Genomic DNA, 18,200 nt, shown 5'->3' with positions numbered 1-18,200 from the left:
AAAAAACCGACAGAACTTTTGAACCAAGTTGGAAACAACGTACATACCTTATTTTTCTCTTGATATTGAATGTCAAACAACTAATATTGCTTGATGTAGATTCTCAAGAAGATGATTGATGTGTACAATCTTCACGAATTATATTTTTATAGTAAAATTTCTCCTACAACCTAAGTAATAGTTCTTTTCTAAATTGGTTCTAAAATAAACTCACGATAGATATCACTATAAATTTTAATATTTAAATTTCAAAATTCATCAATCATATATGTCTTTACATTAAATTTTATTAAAATAAATAAATACAAAAGCATGGAAAACCATACCAAAACCATGATAAAAAAATATATTTCACAAAACATAAGCATATTATACCTTTATGAAAAAAAAATCTAATAAATACTTAAAAATAAAACATTAAACAACTTTTGTTCTATGATCATAAAAGTCAAATTGACTAACTTATCATTACAATGATTTTTCTCACAGAAAAATGTGAGAATTTTTGAACTGAAATGTTTAACAAAATGCAAGTAACGATGTCATCTCATTCTAAGACCCTAAGAAACCACTTGTTCATCCAAGAAACCACTCATTCATCTAAGAAACCATCTCAAAGTAAAGTAAAATCACTCTCCAACCAAATTCTCTGAAAGTCCTTCATCCATGCATGTTCTAATTTGTTAATGACTCTCATAAACTTGACATAAATAGAAGTTTTTGCACTGCTAAAACATTACAAGAAAATCTCTACATAATGATCAATTTTAGTAATAAAAATAATTAGTCACTGTAGTGACTAATTTGGATACCAATTACTAGTCATTATTTAGATATTTTTTGTAGTGAAAAAGCTAAAAAACTACTCAATATTCACTTGTCTTCCTCTAAAAATACTAGCATATATGTAATAAAGCTAAGACAATCTCTAATTACACTATCACTATTCACCTTAAGTTAATTAGTAGAGGAAACTTGTCATATACGTCTATAAATGAAATCTCTACCCTCTCTAGTTTGAATATTGAAAAACTTTCAACACCAAAAAATTAGAGACGATATTATTGATATGCTTTTTAGATTTATTTTCAATTATATACACCAACTCTTTAACTTAAAAAATAATATAAATAAAAGTAATTGAATACTAAAATTTATTATGATTTCTTATCGTCTAAATCATCGAGATAATTGTAATAATAACAATCACTTTATAATAATTAAAATAGAGGATTAAAAAAGAGTCTTCATAATCTAAACAACTAAATCAAAAGAAAAATATTATAAATCTTGAAAATCTCTCTTTAACCATTTTCACAACCATACATGAGTAAAATTATGAAAAAAATAGTTGAGAGAAATTTTCATAATTATTTGAAAAAAAAAATATAGAACATAAAAATCAGTAGTTGAGCTAGCTCTGTAGCTTTTTTGTTTCTGTCATGTATCGTTTTATTTATCACTTCTAACACTTTAAAATCAGTTATGTTATTTTTGTTTCTATTTTCAATTTCCAATCATCTTTTGATTTATCCTTTTTATTTATATATATATAATTTCTATTTTTTTCTTCAATAATACAATTCTCTTAAGATTAAATTAAGTCTCTCAAATTTTAAAAATGTAACAATTTAAGTCTCTTATCTCTTAAAATTATTATAGTTAATTTTATAAGCATTACTTTGCTTGGGTATAATAGATAGACTTAATTCAAGTTGGATTAAATTGAATAAATAAATATATAAATAGTAAAAGAGAAAATGCAACTAAGCCTTAAAAGATTATATGATAATTCAAATTATTTACAGTTAATTTAAAACATTATTTATATAGTTAAAATAATTATATAAAATAAACATTTATCATACTAAAATACTAATTACTTATAAAAAAAAGTGCATAATTTCATATAACTTAATTTCTATACACTAACAACTAGTATAAAAAATTAAAAAAAAATATAAATATAATTACTTTAAAATTACAAAACTTCTCATGCATAATAAATTATAACTTAATTAAAGTGAAAATATAAAAAAAATTATAAATGCATCTTATATAATGAATTGTAATTAAATTAAGATTATAATATAAAATTAGTCATAACCAAACGATTTGCTCGTGCAAATTCTACGCATGCATGAACAATGCTATGTCGATGTTGTTGAAACCAGAAAGTATGACATAATCATAAAAAAAAATCATAAAGTATTCATAACAATCATATCACGAGTTAATTCTTAGAAACACATTCATGCATTTAATCAACTCTTTGCAAAATTTATGTAATTACAAATTAGTTTTCAACCTATGAATTTCATAATAAATTAGTGTAATGTACATATTTTGAATATTTATTGCATATAATTAACATCTAAAAAATGAGATTTTTTTTATAGTATTTAAGTTATGATTTGATAAATAGTTGGCATGGAAATGCATTATATGAATTATATATATGTTTGTTTCTTATCATTAGTCTTTGTGGTATTTTATTTTAAGAAATTCAAAAGTTATTGAATATTTTACGTCTCTCTTTGCATTAAGCAATGGAATAGTACATTTAACATTATGCTATTGTAGTTTTACCTCTCTTATAAGGTATATAATAAACTATATACAGAAAAAAAAAAGATGATCATAAAAATATATTATTGTAGAACGTGTTGTATATTATTAATATTTTTCCTAGTAAAACAAACTTAAGTCTTTCCATAGTCATAGTCATCATATCAAAGTAGGCAGAGGTGTTAAAAAATTAAGAAAAAACCTACAACTTGTTGAGACTGTGTAAAGCATTCAAAAGTTAATTGATCACTACCAAATACAATAATTTAAATTCCTACTAAGCAAGTTAAGACGAAAAGTAATTGAGCACATTTTTTGCAATATTAAAACTCATATCGGCTTCGACTTTTTAATTAAAAATTTGAGGGTTCATCACTGAATTAGGATAGATACACAACAACAGAAAGTGTACATTAAATTAAGGGAAGAAGTACACAGGAAAAAACATATTTCATAGATTTCACATAGAATTCAAAGATACACCGCACACACAAAAAGTGGCTAAAGGATCATCACTATTTTTCTTCTTATCTATTATTTAGATAAACACAAAATTTACTTAGATTGAGACTTCATAACTTTTAATTGTGTATGCTTGAAATGGTTTCTGTCATTTAAGCAATAACTCATTACACACAATTTATCACCTCTAGAAAAATATAGTAGGTACTAATTTATCACACAATTATTTTTAAACAAAAATAAGTTATTGAAATTTAAATAAAAGAACTGCCAGGAAAATAATAATTTAATAGTTAGGAATTTCAGTTTTACGGTTGCAAAAAATAGAAAAGATACGCTACAAGAATTTAAGCAAATAGTGTCGACCAAAATCCGATATTAACAATTCAAAACCAACACAAATTTTTAATTATTGTTGGTTCAGTATTGGAAAGCTAAATACGATAAAATTATGAAGGCTAATTTAGATGTATCGGCCAACGAACACAAATTATAATATAATAACGTCGTTCTAGTTACACAAATTTGTGTGATTAAATAAGTTTAGCATTGATTAGGAAACGCTAATAATGTGTGGGCCATATCACCATAATAACAAATAATAATTTAAAATTTTCGTTATATGATATGAAATTGTCACATATTACATTTTCATTAGTCATGACATGATTATATATAAAATGTTCATCCATATTATATATTAATTTCTCTAGAAATGGGAAGGATTAATCAGAAGAGAGAAAACAGAGAGTGGTTGACAACAAGGGATTGTTGAAAAGTAAAAGGAGTTGAGTTTTTTCCTTTTTCAAAAATAAGAAAATATGAAAAGAAAAGTGAAAAAAAAAGGAAAAAAAAATCATTTCTTTTAGCACTCATAAAAGATCAAATTGTCGTCCCCGTTGTCCTCGTTGTCCTCCTTTTGTTATTGTCATTGTTTTTATGTTATATTATGAATATACTCAAGAAAAATAAAAGTATTCTAAGAAAATTACGAATTTTGTATTTTGGCAGTACAATTCAAGATTACAAAATCTAAAAATCAACAAATAGTTTAGGGATTTGTAACTCAATGATTTTTTGCGAAAAAAAAAAATATATTTTCAAACTTTACAATCTAAAAATTATTTTAAGGACAAAGTAGAGATTTTCATATTTGTGAGTTGTGAATTGCAGAAGTAAAATACGTGAGTGTAAAAAGAAATTCCAAAACTAATGGACCATTAATAACGTGCCAGAGAATAGGTGTAGTCCAACATATGTGGGTTTTAAGACCAAAAATAAAATTTGCCATTGTCACTGCATCCAATTGATTATTTAAACCCTCCCACCCTTTTCCCTTTTTTTTATGAAATATCTATCATCATGGAAGCAAGCTTTTACTGTATAATTTTTTTTTTTTCAGAATTAACATTGGAATCTGGTTGTTGTTGTGTTATTAGAAGTATGAATTCAAAATAAATAGCAAAAGCATATTTTCATTGTGTCAAATTTCGGTAAATATATTTTTAATTATTATAAATAAGTAAATTTTGTTATTGGTCCCTAAGAAAGTTAAGATAACAAGTTCCCTCGTGCTAACAAGCCATGTCTTCATCAAAAATAATTATTGGTTGGGAGATTTTAGAATATAACTTTGGGGGGCCCAAAAACAAACCGGGCTACTTCATAACGACCAACACGATAATCGCTATTGACACCCACCTTTGTTATTTAATCCCAACCTTGAAATTACCACCTCTCTATATTTGAAAATTTATATATAAAAAAATTATATAAATTTTTTAAAATTCATATGTAAATACTTATAAATTACACTAAATTCCTTTTTTTCCTTTTTATTTTTGTATTTTAGAAGTATGTAGAGATGTTTTTACACATGTAACCTTATTTTCGACCGGCCTAACACAAGTTTGGCTACATATGATTGTCATTATTTTGAATGGACGTAATTAACAAGCCTGCTACAGCTTTTATCTTCTCATCCCATTCTCTTAAATATTTCTCTCACACAACTTCATACATACCTCAATCATCACTTCATCACTCTCTCGTACCAATGGCCAATGATCACATGGCAAAGCCAAAACCAGGACTTGAAGAACTGTACCAAGGAATCCCTGATGAGTCTGTTAACCTCACCTTTCAAGACCTTGCCAATGTCATTTCATCACACCACACAGACACTACAATGCCCGCAACTCAACATGTTTCTGAACCTAACAATAACCCCACAAAGGGACCATCACCTTCACCTTCTCTTTCCACTGTGCCTAGCCTTGACTTCAGAAAGGGCTTGGAGGGACTCAACCGCAACAATCATCACTATCAGCTTCATGGTTTTGGCCACGGAGGTGGTGACTCATCGTGGGGTCATTTTAACCATGCAAGTGGTAGTGCTGCAAGGGCTCAAATTAGCCGACCCAGTGAGTATAGCATGAGCTATGATGGCATCAAGAGTGGTGAGAGTTTTGCTTCTGGAAAAGGTGGATCTGGTCGACGAAGGAGGCCAGGGATTCCTCACTCTACTATCTGCACCATTTGCAGTAACTACGTTTATCTTTTCAGAACTAGATGCCTGGTATGTCTTTGCACTGATATATATTGATTGTGTTTTAAGATTTCACACATTTTTCTGCCTTTTTCTTTTCATATTTACAGCAGTTTGTCTAATATGTAGATTACAGTGTAAGGTTTTTGAAATAATTATTCTGGGGTATATATGCAGGTATGTGGTAGGGTTTATTGCAGGCAGTGTGTGGAAATAGGCATGGGAGAAATGACAGAAGGAAGAAAGTGCATTGAGTGTCTTGGATTGAGATTCAGCCAAAGGTAATGATATTCTAAATCAAACATATTTTCAACAGTTGAAAGTACATATCGACTAAAAATAAGACTAATTCATAATATATAAGTGGGTGTAATCTTCACCTTTTAAGTTAGGTTTAAATCTCATTCTTTAACATATTAGAGTACTTAGAGTCTTTATATTGTGCAAACACTTCAACTTAATTTAAAGTATATATGTGTGGTTGCAAATCTCACCTTCCATGCCGATTTTTGTTGTTTTGAATTAGGTTTAAAACTCACTTCTAACATGAATACAGTAAAATGTTAGCCACTACGCCTTTTTTATATTTTGTAACATGATAAAGTATTTTGTGGGATACATATATATGATGATTGGTGACACAGGTACATAGAAAGAGCAGGGATGGGAGGGTGTTGCAGTTGGAGGTATCCAAGCACATTGAAGCATGCTGAGGTTATGTGGGCTGAGAAAGGACCAAGGAGGAGTGGTGATAGAGGGTATGGTCACCATAGCATGGCCTCTTCAAGACCTAGAAGGTCTCCTCTTTCCATTGCCAGCACTGAAGCCTCCTTTGTCATGTCTGCAACTCATTCTCCTTTCTCAGCTCATTACAATCTCCCTCTTTGAAACAACAACAAATATTAATATTCTACCATATGTTATAATTAATATACTGCCTCATGATAATGTCTTCTTTCTCAGTTTGTTTTTATACTATTGTTTCATTCTATTTGTTGATTCTATTTGAATTGAAAGCTCTATATATTATATATCATTGTGTCTTTTCTTGTTGTTACTGGTATCAGCATGCAACAACTGCCAATGTCTGGCATCAAAATAATCGCCAACTATCTTGTCTGCCACCACCTCATTCTCTGCTAACTTCCTAGTTATCCTAAACGACGAATACAAGTTGTTCAAATTGCATGGATCAAATTGATGAATGAGAAAATGTTTATATACTGCTAATGCCGGCTATATATATATAGTGACTTCTTCGATCAATATTTTGCTGGCTAGTTCTTTCTCCCACATGGTTTTTACTTTTGATTTGTCTGTCTTTGATTGTGTAGTTACATTCGAATTACAGTGGTATATGTAGAATTTTTTTATATTTTCATGAAATATAAAATTTACTGAAAATTACAAAAAGAAAAGCTTATAAATTATTATAAAAAAGTTGTCAAAAATCATAAAATATATATATATATATAAAATCTAATAGTGTTAAAAGAAAATAAAATGTTTTTATTAAAAAATATCTCCAAATTGTATTAGAAATTAGGGGAGAAAATATGTACCGTCACCCATCTTAATAAAAAAGTTTTTTATTTCTTCATAAGTATTATTTTAGCATTACAAGTTAAAACTAACTCCAAAAGTAACTTAAAATAAAAAATAAATAATATTATTTTAATATTATTTGGAAAAATTTTGTTTGATTTAAGATTTATGTAGGAATAAAATTGTGATAAAAAAGTAAATTTTTATATTTATAAAAAAAAAAAGTGAAAAGTATCAATGATAATATCAAATAGAGTTATGATATGTTAACAAAGTATTTTTAACAAAGTTTTGACAAACTTTCCTATTTAGGTAAAAAACTATTATTTTATTATTTTATTTTAATTAAAAAATAAAAAATTAATCAACTTTAATTCTACTTTTAGAAACTTTGTTAACTTTGTCAAAATTTTGTATGTCAAAAGATAATTTCCCTATCAAATAAGAGCAAAACATTTTGAATGTCAAAATACCATCTGTCCATGTTTGCTCTTCATATGTATACTGTTGTAGTTATAATATAGAATCTTCAACAACAAAAAAACATATCAACAATTTAGAAGAGAGAATATTAACATTGATCAGAGTGATAACAATCATAATTTACAGCGATGATAAGATACCAATGGAGTTTATAAGAAGAGGATCAAGACATATTAGATCTGGGTTTGATCTTAATTGGGAGACCCATTGATGGATATGGCATTGGTTGACGGGTAATTGGTTCTTCTGGGTTTACTTGAGACCATTCAAACAGTTTCACAAAGTTGTGAATAGTTGTCAAGGTCTCAATCCTTGCAAACTCGTTCCCTATGCAGTAATGAATCCCTGCACCAAATGGAAGGTAAGAATATGGTGGAATTGGCTTTGTCGGATTCTCAAATCGAGATGGTTCAAACTTCCGTGGATTCTCAAATACATCATCGTTCATATGGGTTCCATATGCTGCCCAATACACCTGACCAAACAACCAAATTAACATTAAAGTTTGTCCAAAAAAGGTGTCACTGTCTCAAGCATAAGAGGATACACATGTGAGAGAGAAAAATAATGATTTATGAAGTTTTGAGCATGGAAATGTTACCTGCCACCCTTTGGGTATGTCATATCCTTGAAAGCTAGTATCTTTAAGTGCTTTCCTAAAGCTTCCAAACAAGGGAGGGATCATCCTCATCAGTTCCTGAGCCACTCTCCATGTATATTTCATCTTTTGAATCTCTTCCCATGTTAGCCTCTCTTCTGTTCCTTCCCTATGCTTTATAATTTCCATTTGTTCTGCATAAAAACATTCATTTCCTTCTTACTTTTTTGTTTCAAAAACTGTTTCTATAAATAGAAATCAAACACATCCTAATTCTCTTCAGTGTAAAAAAGTGGTACCTTCTAGAACTCTTTTGTAAACTTCTGGATCTCTAGATAACTTCCATATCATCAAGCTCATAAGAGTGGCAGATGTGTCATGACTAGCAACAAGTAAAAATATAAAATTGTCTGTGATTAAATCATGTGCCAGAGGTTGATGATGTTCATCCCTTAGTGCAAGCAAGCCAGAAAGCATGTCATTGGTAGAGCTCACAACTCCTTTAGACACTTCCCCCCTTCTTTTGTTCATAATAGGAATCATTCTGTCAACAATTCTTGCCCTGGCTTTTTGGCCTCTCCAAAATGTGGTGCCAGGGAAATTGATGGGAAGAGAATGAATTGCTTTAAATGCTAAAGTGAAATCCACAAACAAAGCCTCTCTGCTCTGCTCATCCTTAATGTCAAACAATATATTGCATGATAAATCATAAGACAGTTTCTTCATGAAGACCACAACTCCCATTGTTTCTTTCTCTGTCACTTCTCTCACTAATGTAGCATTCACCAATTCATCCATCTTTTTTACATAGTTCTGAAGGCATTCAGGTTTCAAGAACTTCAGCATTTCCCCCTTCACCAACTTGTATCTGCATCAAAACATTAACACAGCCCAAAATAAAGGTTGTTTGATCACATCTGAAAACCATGTTGGAAATCAAAGTATTTGATTATCTCGTTAAGAAGTGGAGTAAACCTAATTTAACCTCAGAACACTAGTTTTTTTAACGTGAAGTTTCCACTCATTTATATATTTTAAATTGATTTTATTTCTAATTGTTTAGATATTATTTGATATTATTAAGATATTGTTAATCACAATATCAAATAATATCTTCTATTTACTCTATTTATTTTCAGTTACTCTTTTTAATTGTACTTCTCTCTATTATAAATAGATTATTCTATGTGTGATTTATACATAAGGGAGATTAATCTCAATTCCTATTTTCTTTATTTTCAACATAGTATCATAACCGATGGTTAAAACCAGTTCAGACGAGTACAGCATTATATAAGAATAAAGACACCCATAAACTCCTAGCCTTAAGGTTTTGGGTTAAGAGTGGTGTCGATTCCTTATGTGATTGAGCTCAGGTCTCATTGGTATTGTATCTCCCCAGTAATACCCTTTATTTTCAATACTAATCGATATGAGATTTTCGACATACGCTCTCACGTTCCCTCATATCAAGATATATACATATAAACGTAAAACTGATATGAATGAGTTGTCTGATAACGAATGGAACAGTATATCCAACAAACAACCAATCTTGCTACGATAGGTTTTGATATATCCATGAAGAAATTTAATTCATTTTGGCAATTTCTTTTTAGGATTTTCAAAATAAATTTTGTGGTGAGCGGAAATAATATATGAGGAGTGAAAATTTCTAAATCTTTTTCTTAGACATGGACTGATTTTGGTTGAGACCTGCAAATAGACATTTACAGTTCTAAAGTGATTTTCCTTTACCATTCAAATAAAACCATTTCCTTTAAACCCCCTCTTAAAATATCATGCCAAACACAAATAAACTGTTTGACCTCAACTTTTTGAAAATGTTTTCTATCAAAAACTGAAACAAGGACCACCAGTAAATTCCTTCATAAGAGTATTTGTATCTATCTCAGTACTAATGAGTTATCCTTCATAGAGTTGAAGATTATGTACCTGTGTCCTGTGAGTTCAACCAAGCTTTGTCTTCCAAATATCTTTTTTATGGTGAGGGGTTTCTTAGCAGAAAGAACATCATCTGGTGAAGCAAGGATAAATTTGTTTCCTGCTTGTCCAATTGCAAACACTGTGGGGGACCCCATTAGGGAGGTTTTGAAGACAGGACCATACTTAGATATCCGTTCTTCCAACCAATCAGAACCACCCTTGTCTTGTCTCTGTGCTTTAAGAAAACTAAGGGTCTCTCCGATGATAGGGTACCCCAGAGACCCTTTTGGAACATTTTTTGTTTGACCTTTTGAGAACCATTTTGAGAGTAGAAAAGCTAGACTCAAAGTGGATGAAAATAGGACAAAGAAGGATATCCCCATAACCATTGACTTTAGCCTTATCGAATGTTGAGCTTTGTTTGGCAAATGAAACAAACACAGAAATAGCTATATGTGCATCAGATGACAGAAAGACTCAGATTACAGAAATCATTCATGCCCTTCTTAGACATTCAGGGATGAAGAAACATTGAAAACAGAGTTTCTTTTTTCATTTTTTAATTTGGTACGACTAATCTACTCAATAATTTAATCAATTGAATAATCAAATTGATGAGATCAAGATGTTTAGTACTTTGTTCTTTAATTAACTGAACTCATCTTAACATTATAAAATGTTTCTTTTACTTTAAAAAAGAAAAGGTATATTTGTGTTAAAGAAATAGCGTAAAATCCCCACCTTTAACATAAATTAAAGCTCATCGCATGACGGCCATAATAAGATTTTATTAAAAAAAAAAACAAGAAAACATGGGGTACATCAAATTTATGATAAAAATACATGACATTATATAAAAAATATGGGTTAAATATGTTTTTATCCCTTAACTTTCGGTAGAAATTGAAAATAGTCCATCCTTGAAATTTTAGATTAATTTAGTCCCTCAACTTTGGAAATGTGTTTATTTAGTTTTTTTAACCAAATTTTTTTTAATTTATTTGACATTTTAAACGCATTTCATGATAGACGTCAATATTTACTAGAAACGCATTTAAAACGTCAAATAAACTTATCAAAATTTGTTTAAAAGGACTAAATTCACCTATTTATTAAAGATGATAAACTAAATTGATCTAAAGTGTCGAAGATTGACTAATTTCAATTTTGACTAAAAGTGAAGGGATCAAAAATATATTTAACCCAAAAAATATCTATGATAAATAAATTGAGAAATATACATAACCCACATTCAATCTAAAACTACTTTGAATACCTTCATTTTCTATTTTAACATCTAAAACATGAATCCAATTACTTCAAAAGCGGAAGCAAAACACACAGTTAATAACACCAAAATAATTAGCGTGGTTAGTTAGGTTATGAAGTCTAATTATTGACTCAACTTAGGTTTTAAATAAATTAGAAATTTTGATAGACAATTAAGGAAACAAATTGAATTAGAAAAACTAAATTAAAAGCTTTAAGAAAAGTGAGAAGAATACTTTACCAACAAAAAATAAGATCTCAACAACTTGAATCTATATATCTTACATTATATCCACCACTAGTATCAACTAGCAATTTAATATGATTAAAGGTAACAAATAATCATATTAAAACATTGAACTTCTTTACTCACATTTTCTCATATAGTTTTATTGATGTCGTCACCAAAGTACATTATTCAAATAAACTTCCTTCCAAAATTATGTTCATTATCTTATTAATCAATACCTTAATTGTATAGTTATAGTTTTTTGTATTTTAGGATCTCTTTGAATCCAAATTTATAAAAATGGATCTCTGACTTTTTTTTTTGTAATATAGGGACAAGTCGTCAGGATACAAGACGACATTACATATAAAATCATCTTGTATCCTATCGGTTTCTATTTTTTTTTAAAAAAAAAACAAAGTCGTCCTCATGCAGGACGGTTCCCGTTCATGTAAAAAGTGAAATCATCAGGACACACGACGACTTCACTTTTCAATTTTTTTTAAGTTGTCATTTTTTTTTATATAATTCTCTCTTTAAAGTCAAAATAGCATATACATATGGTTACTTTTTTTTCTATTCAAATTTTTAGGATGCTTTTGATGGTTGAGTGTGGGACTCTAGAAAAGAAAATAAATTAGAGATCAAATTAGTCCAACAAGTCATGTATTAATGTGATTTAATTTGATGTTAAATCAAATAAAAAAGTTTTTAGTAAGAAGCGAAAATATTGAAGTCGTGCTTTCGATAAAAGAAAATTAAAATTGTAAAAAAAAATTGAGAAGTGAAATCGTCACGTGACGACTTTGCTTTTTAAGAAAAAAAAATAGAAACTGACCTGTAGTGTCATCTGTATCTTGACGACTTGTTCCTATATTATAACAAAAAAAAATCAGACGACTTGTTCCTATATTATAACAAAAAAAAATCAAAGACCCATTTTTACAAATTTAGATTTAAAGAGACTCTGAAATAAAAAAATAAAAAAAACCTGTAGTTACATGTAGGACAAAACTCTGCCCAAGGTGATATAAAAACGTTTTACATTACATCCACATTAGATGTAAACATTTTACAGCCACATAATAAAGACTTTTTATCTCCATGCATGAAGTGTATTTATAAGTCAATATTGTAATAAAATTGTATTAAGTCAGTTATTAATTAATCCACACAATCCTAAATGTTCACGATAACTGGCCTGATTTACGGAAATTAAATGGGTCCCTTTAATGCATTATTAAAAGATATTAAGTATTCATCATGCTCAAACTTCAAACATATGGTAGAATTAACCTAGAAAGAAAGTGTCTTCATTAGTTGTTAAAGTTAGTTAAAACTTTAACTTATAGCAGGTAAAATATTTTTCATTTTATTACGTTACATAGAATGGATCCTTAATGATTGACAAAGAAACATTACAACAGTTATGGGACAAATATTGTCGAAACAAAAACTCTTGTTTCTTTTACCACTGATTTAAAGTAATAAAAAAATAGGAAGCCTTTAGTAAAATGATATTTATTATCTTAAAAATATAAAGAAAATAACATTTTAAACATTTTTTTTACTATTAATCACTTAAAATAATCTTACAAACTAATTCTACGGTACACGTACTAAAAAAACATTGAATCATTGTTTTCCTAAACACTTCTAAATAAAACAAAGAATGAAATATCGATTACTTAAAATTAATTTGTGTTTAAACTAACTTTTATTTATATATAAGATAATTTTGCGGCACTCGTTACCATTCCCCTAAAACATCTATGGAAGTATTTGTAATAATAAATTGGATGTGAATTAAATCCCGAACCAATCATTGTGTATTAAATGTTTTTACCCCGTTAGATAGTTAAGTAATTAAAGTCGTTTCCAAGAGAAAAAATTTAGATTAAATTACCTTTTGGTCGTTACTTTTGTTGATAAGTGTTAAATTAGTTTTTTAATTATTTTTTCAATTTGGTTCTGGTTGTTTTAATTTTTAAAAATGATTAGATTTAGTTATTGCTGTTCGATTTTTCATAATCACAGATAATGTTAAAATCAGTGTCACGTATTAATTTGTGTTTTTTTTAAATTTAATGTTATTTGTCAAAAATTAGCAATATGTACCAAACTAAATTATTTTAAAAAAAATTAAAACTAAATTAAGAAAAAAAGACGGGAAGACCAATTTAATACATAATTTATGAATGTTTTTTCACGACAAGAAAGTGAAAATTTATTATTTATGTTTTAGTGAGTGGTATTTTGTCTTGAATTAACATGATGCAATGAAAGATTTTCTCAATTTGGAATGCAAAAGCGAACGAGTAAAAGAGCAGCATCATCATTATCCGAACTTAGCTTCAATTAATTTTAACGGGCAGCATGATGATTCATGATCATAATTGAAGCTAGCTTCCATTAATCTTAGAGTGATTCGAATTTAGGACCAAACAACTTTTTGAGAGCATGCTTTATTAAGTTATTCAATTTCCCTACACTTGTCTCAACTTTTAAATATTTATTCTCATCGCTCTTGGTTTTAAAATTTCCATTGCACTAATGAGTTTTCTACATTACACTAACGAGTTACTTGCACTTTTCTTGTGGCCATTATAATAAAAAAAAAATTGAATCATTTGTTATTTAAGAAAATAAATGAAATTACTTTTGATCATATTACACCATAACAACTTTTTTTTTTTATTAAAATGGAATGTTTTTATATCAAAATTTTAATGAGGTAGAATTTAATATTTGTTCTTTTAGTTAAACAAAATTATCCATCTTCAAATTTATGAAGTGTTATTTTGTATTTTTTAAACTATTACCAAGATATCATTATAAGGACGTAAAAATTGTTTTAAGAGTGGAAGAATTATGAGGTAAAGTATAAATATTTTTTTATTAAAGTATAAAACTTATAAATACAAAATATTAACAATTCAAACTTTATTTCCCAAAAATTATAATCTCTTTAGAAATATTTTTTCTCTACTGTAACTTTTTTTTGGATTTTTTAGAAATTTTCTCATCGTTTTGTAAATCAGAGTATGTCATATAAATTCTAATGGAGAATAAAGTAAGTTTGTCAAACCAAAAGTTTTTTTTTTTAATAAGTTTCTCTATATCTATTTTCTTGAGTTAGTTTTAGAGAGTTTTGCACGCATAAAAGGAAGGGATCTTGTATGTGATCTTGTTAAGGTAAAGATGAATATTTGTAAACCTACAAGTGTAAGGATACTTTAAAATCTTTTATCAGAGTCTTTGTATATAGATATAGCTTTCCTACGAGAGTATTGATTTTTGAGACCTTGAACTTGAGTCAAAAAGTCTTAACAAGTAAGAGAAGTTAGTCCAATTTTTGATAGTACACCAAGATAAATTATCTGAATGTGGAACTAACTTGATTACTATACTTTTTATTTATTTATACTTCGTGTGTCTGTTTAATTGTTTTATATTTAGTGATTTGTGTTAGAATGAGTAAAGAAAAGTCAAACTAAATCAAGTCAAATTGGTTCGTTCAAAATTATGTTACTTTATTAAACCAAATATATCATGTCAGACATAAGAAATAACAGTACTGCAAATTGACTTTTTAACAATGGTTGAAGTAGGCATGTAACAACAAATTTTTGATAGTCATAATTTTAATTGTTGTTGGAACATTCAACGATGATATTTTAGTTGTTAAAAATGTGTAAAATATTGGAGGTCAATCGATAACCATCTTGGATATAACTAAAAAAGGTAAAAACAAATAATATTGCGATACAATGACTATTGGTATTATAACCATTATTAAAAATAGGATATATGACAATAGTTGATATTGTAACCGTCATTAAAAGTCATATTTAAAAAAAGATATTCATTTTTTGTGAAAATCACAGTCTTACATAAAATTTCATATACAAATTCATTTTACAGCTTGACATGACAACAATTCAATAGTACAAATTAGTAATGTTCAAAACAAAGTTTAAATAAAAATATAAAAGTTATATGAGTGGAATGAGCTCCTATAATTATATTGTAGCAACAACTTAATGAAGCTAATATTACAAGTGTAGATCTTTGAGATTTTATCTCACGAGTCTTCTGAAAATAAAATCAAGTCTTTGTGATATATGATGTCAGTAATTTGTCACATGAGAGGTAGCTAGTTGGACTTAGATATAAGACACTTGTTTTTTTTTTTTTATTGATGTTAAATGAATTTGAAATTAAATCCAAGAGGAAATGGATTAGAATAATTTCTATAAATTTGATATATGCATACTTGTTTGAAGCTTGAAAAAAAAATCTAACATACCATATCTTGTTTGTATGCTTGTGATGTTTTATCAACTACGATGATCATGTGTTACCCATGAACAGAAGATGTTACACGAGAATAGTCTTGTCAGTGATGAGTTGATGATAAAAAAGGAATTATGTTTTATAGTTTTATTTACTTTCTTCAAAAATTTGTATATGTATAAATGTTTTTTTCTTATTAAAAGCATATGTATGTGTCTGAAAAAGTACATGTACCATGTGTCCTTAAATCGATAACCATAAAGAGTAGTACATAAATATTCATATATTCATCTATTGTCTATTGATTACAACCTGTTCTTAGACCGTGACTCACTCTTTATAAACCTTGTAAAAATGCACATATATAAACTAATTATTTAGTAATTAATATATTTATATAAAATAAGTATGTTGTGGAGTTTTTCTTTTAATATAAATAAGTCATAATTTTTCAACCAAAAGATTTTAATGGAATTAAGAATTATCTAAGATGTAAATAATTTGATTTATCAAATACTCAAGTTAATGATAATAGATACTTGATGACACAAATCTTTCAACCTTAAAAAAAATAATGAAACAAGTTCCATTTTTTTTTTTTGTGGAAAACTTGTCTTTACTATACTGGAAGTTAAAGTTTGTTTGATCTCACACATTAAGTCCAATATTTCATGTGTTATGAGCATTCCTAATAAATTCTTTTATGATCCTCAATTCTAATTCATCATTGAACAGTTTTTAACATCTTACATGGATAAAAAATTATTGGAAAAGAACTATGATTCCACGTGACTTTAGATACTAAGCTAAAAAAGACTTAATAACATCAATGAGGATTCTTATATAAATATATAAGATCTCAATTTTCTAAAAACCGAGGTAAATTCAAAAGACATATTCTAATTATACCTCAATTAACTTAATTAACTTTATAGTACTCTTCTTATATATATATTCATTTTAAATTCAATCTTTCACATCATCTATACTATCATAAATTTTTTAAACATTTCTTAAAGTCAAAAGGCCAACTGTACAAATAAAATGTTTATTGCACGTTATACTAGGAAACAGATGTTAAGTAACCAAGTGAATGTATTTGCAAAATAAAGTAAATTAGGTTTTAATTAATTAGACTATTTGAATATGAAATTATTGCGTACAAATATGAGCCACTCCCCTAATAATTATTCGCTGTATAGCAACATATCAATCTTTATCAATTGAATCACATTATTTGCATGTGAAGCTACATGCTTTTTGAAAATGGTGTACACGATAATAACCTTTATTACCAATTAAGAAGTGAATTAAGTAATGTTTGGATTTACAATAGAATTTTTCTTCATCATATTCATTCATTTTCAAGCGATTCACACCGCAAGAATAACGTGAAAAATGTTTTCAAATAGGGTATGTTTCACGATAGATCGTTAAACGTTTACGAAATAGTAAGAAAAATTATAAAATATGTTTAATTTTTAGTTTTTTTTTTTCATTTTTCATAAATTATACTGAGATGTCAATATTTTTAATCTGTAGCTAATTATATAAGGAAGTTTAAAATTTGCATTACAAAGATGAAAAGGTTATGCAATTTCTGTTTTAATGATAAGTTTTTAAAATTTATAGTTAAAATTATTTTATTTTCTCATATTAGAAACTTATATTTTTATATTAAATCTTGAAAATATTAAAATACTTTTTAGAATAAATATTATATTAACACTCTCTGAGTTCATATTTTGTAAGATAAAGACAATTATTGCATTTTTTTGTGTGAAAATATAATGGTATTGTTATTGTGTAAAAATATTTCATTTTAAAATTTTAAATTATTTATTCTTTTATAGAATTTCTGTTAAGTTAATATTTTCCTCAGATTAAATATCGTTAATTTTTTCTTAAATTTAAATAATTTATTATATCTAATTACTTTAAACATTTTTCATTAAAATAATCATAATTTAATTAAAATGTAGTGGAGAAATGAACACATCTAATATTATTAGCTAACTATTACATGTACATAATAAGTCGATTTTATAATAATAAACATTTCGTTTCATAATTTACAAATTTTTTTTTTTATTTTTTGCAATGCCATAAGAGTTTTTTTGCAAAAAAACTAGAGAGGAAAAATAATAAATCCGCATAATATATACTATGCTAAACAGGAATTTTTGTTATTTTATAAACAATATTAAATAATATAGTTTTATTTTTCTTTTAAGAATCTTTAATATTTTATGTGT

At 27.5% G+C, this 18,200-nt stretch overlaps 2 protein-coding genes across 2 annotated transcripts; one reads left to right on the top strand and one right to left on the bottom strand.

The window, feature by feature from the left end:
* Positions 1-4,935: 4,935 nt before the first annotated feature.
* Positions 4,936-6,532, top strand: LOC114186939 (uncharacterized). Its single transcript, XM_085674273.1, has 3 exons — positions 4,936-5,608; positions 5,756-5,859; positions 6,223-6,532. The coding sequence occupies exons 1-3, from the start codon at positions 4,970-4,972 to the stop codon at positions 6,464-6,466; spliced, it is 987 nt and encodes a 328-aa protein (XP_085530399.1). The 5' UTR covers positions 4,936-4,969; the 3' UTR covers positions 6,467-6,532.
* Positions 6,533-7,678: 1,146 nt separating this feature from the next.
* LOC114187090 (taxadiene 5-alpha-hydroxylase-like) lies at positions 7,679-10,696 on the bottom strand. The gene is made up of 4 exons (XM_028075219.2): positions 10,161-10,696; positions 8,504-9,072; positions 8,208-8,398; positions 7,679-8,081 (listed from the first exon to the last, which is right to left on the bottom strand). Exons 1-4 carry the CDS (start codon positions 10,538-10,540, stop codon positions 7,770-7,772), a joined length of 1,452 nt encoding a protein of 483 aa, XP_027931020.2. The 5' UTR covers positions 10,541-10,696; the 3' UTR covers positions 7,679-7,769.
* Between the last annotated feature and the right edge of the window lie 7,504 nt (positions 10,697-18,200).

Source organism: Vigna unguiculata, chromosome 6, assembly GCF_037176805.1.
Source record: "Vigna unguiculata cultivar grain cowpea cultivar isolate G323 ecotype 2 chromosome 6, ASM3717680v1, whole genome shotgun sequence".
NCBI classification, from domain to species: Eukaryota; Viridiplantae; Streptophyta; class Magnoliopsida; order Fabales; family Fabaceae; genus Vigna; species Vigna unguiculata.
This window is presented reverse-complemented; position numbering and strand designations above follow the sequence as displayed.